The 8,333-nt window shown below is 38.7% G+C and overlaps 1 protein-coding gene across 1 annotated transcript; it reads right to left on the bottom strand.

Moving 5' to 3' along the window:
* Positions 1-4,810: 4,810 nt before the first annotated feature.
* LOC131905792 (olfactory receptor 2A5) lies at positions 4,811-5,743 on the bottom strand. Its single transcript, XM_059256606.1, has one exon. It carries the CDS (start codon positions 5,741-5,743, stop codon positions 4,811-4,813), a length of 933 nt encoding a protein of 310 aa, XP_059112589.1.
* Between the last annotated feature and the right edge of the window lie 2,590 nt (positions 5,744-8,333).

Below are 8,333 nucleotides of genomic sequence, written 5' to 3'. Positions count from 1 at the left end.
GAATTTATGTTACAGTAGAAGCTGACTTTATATTTTTTATTTGCTCTATTTCTGACTCATCTGTCACTGATTTGTGCTTAAAACACAACAATTATTGAGCTAAACACAATTATTGAGCTGTTATCACTGGAGATATGACTGATATTTTAAAATGTGAAACCATATGCATTTATAAGTATATTTGTGATGGTATGGGAATTAAAGAGAACTACAAATATGGAGCATATGCACCTATGTTTTCCTGCTTGAGTTTTTCTTTTTTATGACTCTGCTCAGTCCTCAGAAGAACACGGCAGGATTTTAAATGTTTTCTCAGAGTCACTATTTAAACATCTTTGGATCATTACAAATTTCTTTCAAATCAGCTTAAATTCTTCCACATTAAAAAAAGTAAAAAGTTATGAGATCATAAAATGCTAAAGATTGACGAGAGCTTGGAGAGAATCTTGAAATGGCTTTCCAATATGAATTTTTCATATTCCCACAGCCATTCACAAGACAGCTCATATTGTGAGAAAATATTTTCTTATATTGATTTTAATTTTGCCTCTCTAATAAACTTACCTATTGACTCTTTTTTTTCCTTTGTGAAAGGCACTAAACAGCTACTTTTGCCTCTTATCCAATGCTCTTTGGAATGAAGGAGGATGGTGATTCTGTTTCTTTCGTTTTTTATTAGATCTTTGAGAAGTTCGTGCAATGCATTTGGCCATATTCACCCCCATTTCTCAGCTTCTCTCAGACTGACCCCTCCTTTTCTACCCTTCCAGATTGGTGTCCTTTTTTTTTTTTTTTTTTTTTTTTTTTTTTTAGAATCCAGTGAGTCCAATTTATACTGTTGATACACATTGGATGTGTCATCCACTGTAGCATGAACAACCTACTGGGGCCACACCCATTATTAAAGAAAACTGACTCTCCCTCCTAGCAGCTGTCAATAACCCCTCAGCTGGGGGTGGAGTTTCATGTCCACCTCTCTTCCCTACGCTAGGATTTAGATGGAGGTAGTATTGAACTGACTCCTAAGAATGTATACTTGTGCACCTAGATTATTGCATCTCTCACCCCTTATCAGAAAAGCTTCTTTTATGCAGTAGATACAGAGATCCATAAGCACTCAAGGTGTACTTCAGAATGCTCAGTGCTAAATGGCACATCTGTATCACACTCTTCCTCTCAAGACTCAGGAATTGTGGAATAGGGGGTAAAAACATAAAAACCATAGTCAGTATATGACTATAAAGAAATGGTGTCAATAGGGATGTCGAACATTCAAATTTGCACAGGTTCTAACAACATCCACAAGACCTGCACAAGCTCAAGGCAAAGTCACGCCTGCTGTTTCTTTCGTCTCCCCTGCCCTCACCCACTAGCCATTTACAGCAATTGCTGTGTCTGTTCATGCATTACTTGTTCTTCTGATTACTTCCATGCTGACATTTCTAGCATCCCAGATACTGGTAAGAACGTGATGATCAATGTGAGAAGTGGCCAGAGTGGGTGCTGATGTGACAGACTATAAACCAGGAACCACAGTGGTGAGTTCAGTTCATAGCTCCACATTTCTGAGTAGAGGTGTTTTTGACAGATAATATCTGAGAGTTCTTAGCATGAATGCAGGAGGATGACTATAACAAAACTACAGACTAGTCATTTTTGTATCACTTTTTCATTCCAAATCCAATTTCAAGACTCTTTATGGACTACACGTTTGAAACATCGATGCATTTAAATATCATAATAGTGTCTATTGTTTTCTAAGCCATTAATTTTGAACAATTAATTTAAAAAATCTTTGAGAATTGAAGGGATATGGAGTAGAATATAACATTTTATGTGAGATTATTTTCACAATTTTATCTGTGAATAGGAACAACAAAAATGATTTTACATCAAACCTGTGGTACATGATCCTTCTGTCTCTTTTGATAAAGATCTTTCCCTAACTTAGCAACCAAACAAAAACAAAATCACAAAACCCCACAAGCTCAAATAGCTTAAGATTTTGAGATATTGTCATTATTTGATAAATGTCATAATAATTTATGAGTCATTAAAATAAAATTATATTATATAGTTTCATGGCTATTTAATCATGAATTTACCATCACTAGGTCTTACTATGTGACTATTTTATATTTATTGTCCTTATATATTCCTTATCGAAAACCTATCTTCAAATCAGATTCCCATGCATAATGTCATTTAGCACTGGTAGAAGTTATGTGAAACAACCAGGAAAACTTTATCATCCATACTGCCTGACCTGGCATACGGTCAAGCTTGCAGAAACTACACTGTTCTTAGAAGCTGATGTACCCAGGAAGTCCTGACATGACTAAAACACAAATCCAACAGAGCAAGCATCTCAGCCTAGCCTGAACCAGATGCTCACTCTGCCTCAGAGCTGTGAACACAGATCTGTGAGGCCTTGTGATTTTGTTGAGAGGCAAGAAGGGGGAGCTTTTGTGAGACACCCATCAGGATACTGTGTGAGAGTGTCTACTCTAATCACGGATAACAGTGACTCCCTCAAACATAGATTGGGTAAAGAACATATTGTTTCTGGAATTAACGCTATGGCCATAATAATGCAAAGCTCCACAGATCCCATTCCGTCGACTGCTGAGCCCAGGGCACGCAGACAGGCATCCTGTACTGTCTGGGGAAGAGAGTAATGACAAGCACTTTGCAAAGAGCTCGATCCAGGCTCAACTCTCACTTCTGTGCGGCTACTGGGTGTGCAGCACAGGGCAGGTTACTAAACCATTCTGAAATGATGCTCCTTTCTGCGTTAGTTGAGGGAAGTAATGCTTTTTTCATCTGCTGTTGGGGAAAATGGGAGGACATTTGGGAAGCACTGGGGACAATTTGAAGCATAAATTCATACAGCTTTCCTTAACTTTCTTTCAGCCCTCTGAAAACTGTGACTAACGTGGAAAGAATATATCTAAATAGGCCATGACACCAAAATCATGTTTTTATTACCAAATGAGTATTTAAATATAGAGACAATAGCCACCTCTCTTATACTTAATTTTTCTGAAGTTTATTACACACACACACACACACACACACACACACACACACACACACATATATGTGCATATATTTCTATCAGAGTTTCTCTGATAAGCTAGAAGATAAGTCTTTGGAATTCATGTATATTAGATACAAGTTTAATTGATGCATACTGCACAAGTTTAATCTTTTTGTTCTAATTTTTCTTCAGCATTTTTGAATTGATATGAGAGTAAATACATCTTTTGAGTTTTTTTCTCCCAATGAGCCTTAAGGGTTTTATCCATAATTACATGGTAGAAAATTTAAAGAAATATAAAAATGGTTTAAGATAGATGAGAAAAATCTTGATATTTATCTAGTAATAATGATACTACAATAATTCTACAGTACTTTATAGTGACATTAAAAGGCAAAACTGATTTATTCAAGTTTTTCCGCTTGTGTAGGTTTTGGAGCAAATGTTGCATCTCTCCGATGACTAGAAAAGTCTGCCTATTGTGAAAATAAGATAATGGCATAAGACGAGATGTTTTCCCCAGGTGTATTGAAAATGCAGACCAGCCAGTCAAACAATACCTGAGAAGAGAGAGTGGAAGGAAGACATTTCCTTTGGCCTCTTTATCACACCTGAAGACAATGATAAGAGGTGAAGTGGAATAGAAAGAACTGGGGAATTTTGGAAGATCTGTGGACAACAGGCAATAATGTAGAAGCAACGATAATACACTTGAATGTTACCAATGCTCAAAACATAGAGGAGAGGACGCTCTAGAAACTCACTGTTAAATCACTTTATCACACCATGCTGGTTGCTTAGGTCCTGATCTTCTCTTAAAATATACCCAACAGTTCTTTCATAGTTGGACTCCATGGGCCAGGAAGGCTTACTTCACCTGGGGTACGTGCACTTGGAACTTTGTTGAGGTTCTTAAAAGTCCTGTTGTCATACTTACTATATCTTTGGTCTAGTGATTTACAGTATGTAAATAACTATCTGTTTTCCTTGATGGCTTTTTCCTATGCAATATTTTTTACTCTTGTACTGTTTTTATGTAATTGCAATAATGGTGAACTGCCACCCACATCACTTTGTAACCTGAATTCCTCAAAAGCCTTGTTTAATGTTTATTCTAAATACAACTTCTCTGCAAACTTGTTCCAGTTAAATAGTGCAGAATGAGAGGGAATTAAACAAACGCACTGACTATTCTGTGCCTTTCATTTAAAGGAAAAAGAAAAATCCTGCAAATGAACTTTGCTTTCCATAGGACTAGATCCATCTGCTCATTTAGGTGATTTTCACAATAAAGTCATGTACCAGGCATTCCCAGCCTTTGTTACATTCTCAGTACGAGTTGCTTATTCATCAAGACCAACCAGTATTTACTCTACATTATTAGAGGTATGTACTGGAGCAGTATATGCATAGACTTATTAACACACACTTATGTCAGCAAGGAAGATGGAAATCACAGAAAACTACACCTTACATAATGAGAAACCAAATCTTAGCTGGCTCTGGAAGAGACAGGAGAACTCATGGCTCCTTGCTACTGTACTTCACTGATTCCTGACTCTTGTCTTTGTGACCTATGCCATCTGTGCCTTTCAACTATGCTTTGAGATCTGGTTAGTATCAGTGCTTAGGGTCAAAATCTAATCAATATATGCTCATGACCTCAGAAATCTACAAGACCAGACTGTAGGGCATTTCTTATTTCCCTTCCCACTACCTTATAGAAAGTACACTGTATATCTTCACATCTCCCAAGAGAATGCTGGGAATTCATCTTGATCTCTGTTTCCACAACACTCTCTTCACAGCACCCTTGACCTCAGCATTCCTCAAGCTGTAGATCAGGGGGTTCAGCATGGGGTTGAAAAGACTGTAAAACAGGGAAAGGATCTTCTGCTGTGTCTCGGGGTTCTGAGACTTGGGGGCCATGTACATGACGATGGCGCTGCCAAAGAAGAGCCCGACCACACAGAGGTGGGAGGAGCAGGTAGAGAAGGCCTTCTTTCGGCCCTCCCCTGACTGGATCTTCAGGATGGCAATCAGGATGCGTGTGTAGGAGACCAGCACCAAGCATAATGGTCCCACTAAGATGAACACAGAAGCAGCAAAAATGACAATTTGGTTGAGCATTGTGTCAGCACAGGCCAGCTTGAGGACAGACAGGATTTCACAGAAGAAGTGATTGATTTGATGGGGCCCACAGAAAGGCAACCTCAGGATGAGAATTACATGGACCAAGGCTAGAAGGGAGCCACATGCCCAGGAAACAACAGCCATGATGGTACACACTTTCCAGCCCATGATGACAGAGTATTGCAAGGGGTGGCAGATGGCTACATACCGATCATAGGACATCATTACCAGGATGAGACACTCAGTGTGAGCAAAAGCCATGTATAAAAATGTCTGCATTATACATGGGGCGAAAGAAATAGTTTTTTTCTTATCAAGAAGGTTTGCCAACATCTTGGGGACATTGTTGGAAGCGTATGAAATATCGACAACAGCCAAATGGGAGAGAAAGAAGTACATGGGGGTGTGCAGTCTGGAGTCCAGCCAGATGAGTCCCAGAATGACTCCATTCCCCAGCAGCGTGAAAGTGTAGAACAAGGAGAAGAGGCCACAGAGAAGCATTTGCATCCTTGGGCTGAGTGGAAATCCCTGCAGGACGAACTCTGGGACCCATGTCTGGTTCTGTGTCATACCCTTGTGACAATCCCTGCGATGGTCACTGCTGTGAGCAGTGAAATGTATGCTGAGGAGCAAAGGCAGACATGGATTAGCTGTTACATAAGTAGAAAGTTGGTTTATTTTGAACACGTGTGTCATTTCAGTCAGCAATCACTTTCAGAATCATTATGTTAAATTGTTGAATCCATAGTAACAAAGAATGAAAATCCATTACAGGGAAGACATAGATATGATCACAAGCTTTCATATGATATTACCATTTTTACATTTATTTTTGATCACAAGATACACATTTTTACAATTATGGTGACAGCCAGAGTTTTTATTTTTCAGAATAACTAGCTATTTCACTTTTTTGAGAAGATATTGTAGCCACATATCGTGTATTTTGCTTTTTACTCAGTTTTCATGTTTTGTTTCTATATTCCCAAGCAAAACTTTCCTATTTTATGAATTATGAAGAGTCCATTGCACATGGGCATGATTAAAGAGTAATTATGCAAATGAGTTAATTAAGAAGAGATTACAAATGAAATTACAGGGAGAGTTTTACTCTGTGTTTACTAGTCTTAATGCTTCAGCAAATAGAGCTTATATTAATGTCTGTTTTTGGTGTGATCCCCTAACTCTGGCTGTTTACTTTGGAGGCATAAGCAAAGAATAGCATAGGTAACATGGCCAGGAGTGATTGTTCCTGTGACCATCAGTAGAAATCGTTGTCGAGATAGTGTTAAGGTAAGAGGTTGTTTAAGCAAAGATTAAACAATGTGTTTTTCTTACTTTTACATCATCCTACCCCTTTTCAAAGCTGCTTTTCTAAGATTCTGTGCCTGCAACAGTAACCTACATAATTTATTACTTTATACAGTGGGTGGATGGATGGATGGATGGGTGGATGGATGATGGCATGAATGGAATTTGTATTGCATTAAGAATAACATGAAAAGCATATTAATCAAGTTTTTCAACTTCCTCACTTGGAAGTTGAAACCCACCACACATATGGGTATAAGAGCTGTAGACATGAAAAAAAAATCAAATGTTCCATAAAAATATAAAAAAACTAAATGATCAAGGGGTCACTTCCAATGTGCAGTTTATGACTCAGTGTCTGAATATGCCAACTCCACCTTAAGCACAGAACACTCGAAATTTGACCCCCTGATTCCCAGTCCATGTACTGATTTCTGAAACGTTGCTTTTCTTCAGACCCACTTTCACTAAATGGCTGCACTTTGCCAAAGATCCTTTACTCACTGTGGTACCAGAGTTGGTCTTGTTTCAGAAAGGTGATCACATTTGTAGAAAGTGCACTGAGAGCAGAGGAGATGTAAAGGTCAGGTATGAGAGTCTTACTTTTTCTAGTGGTTTCTGCAGAAAGACTTCTCACATATAAGAATTCTCACTGTTCTCTTGATGAGAACTGATGCCGAGTTTGGGGCCTGCAGGGCGGTGAGATCACCAGCCAGGTAGGTTTTATGGTGAGCTCATCTTCACCAAGCCATCCCTGATTATCTCTAAGGGTCCCTGAGGGGACAATGAGTCACAAAGCTCATATTTAATGTCTATCAGGAGAACAGAGTGCTGTTTATCATTCTGTCTTCACTTCTATGGGCTTTGGGGATGGATGTTTAGAGGAAAGAGCTGGCAGGTGATAACATAATACCCAACTGTATCAATACATAGTAACTTCTTCCAGTAAGAGGAACATACATAATCTTGGGACTATGCTACAGATTACACTCCCAAAATTTCTGAATTGTGATGAATTCATGAGTCCTTCTCTTGCCTCATAATGAGTCAGGTAGGGCTTGCAAAAGGCAGAACATGCATTATCTTTATGCTTACTCCCAAGATAATTCCAAAATGAGTTTCGGTAAATGTTGGGGGATGTCTTTCTGTCTGCTGTGAATATATGTTGTTCCCATTGGTTAATAAATAAGCTGCGTTGGCCTAATAGCAAGGCAGCTTAGAGGTAGGCAGGAAATCCAAGGAGAGAGACAGGAAAGAGAAAGGCGGAATCTGGAGAGATGCCCGCTGCCACCTAAGAAACATGTCAGCAGACTGGTAAGCCATGGAATACATGGCAAAACATAGATTAATAGAAATGGATTAAGTTATAAGATCTAGCTAGCAAGAAGCCTACAATAGGCCATACAGTTTGTAAATAATATAAACCCTCTGAGTGATTATTTTATAAGCAGCTGTAGACTGTGGGGCCAGGCAGGATCAGAGGAACTTGGAAACTTGGGAGCAGAGAACCTTCTGGCTATAGGTAGATAAGAAAAAAACAAAACAAAAAACATTTACTGACCATCTCACACTGTGATATATAAACCCTCAGGCCATTCCATATAGTGCTTGACTTGGATACAAGATGTAGGAAGAAAGGAAAGACAGAAACCAAAATAAAGTTGGCCTTGAGACAGTATGGCTCAATTCCCTGGCATTGAGAAGATAGAATGTATCTGATCCCCATCATTCTGATAATATGACCATGACAGGCAGTAATATGCAGTGAAACTGGTGGTCAATAATGCCTCAGACTGAGAGAGACTTGTATCCACATTCATAAAATATAAATGGAGGATCCTTTAATGTT

Source organism: Peromyscus eremicus, chromosome 3, assembly GCF_949786415.1.
Source record: "Peromyscus eremicus chromosome 3, PerEre_H2_v1, whole genome shotgun sequence".
Classification (NCBI taxonomy): Eukaryota; Metazoa; Chordata; class Mammalia; order Rodentia; family Cricetidae; genus Peromyscus; species Peromyscus eremicus.
This window is presented reverse-complemented; position numbering and strand designations above follow the sequence as displayed.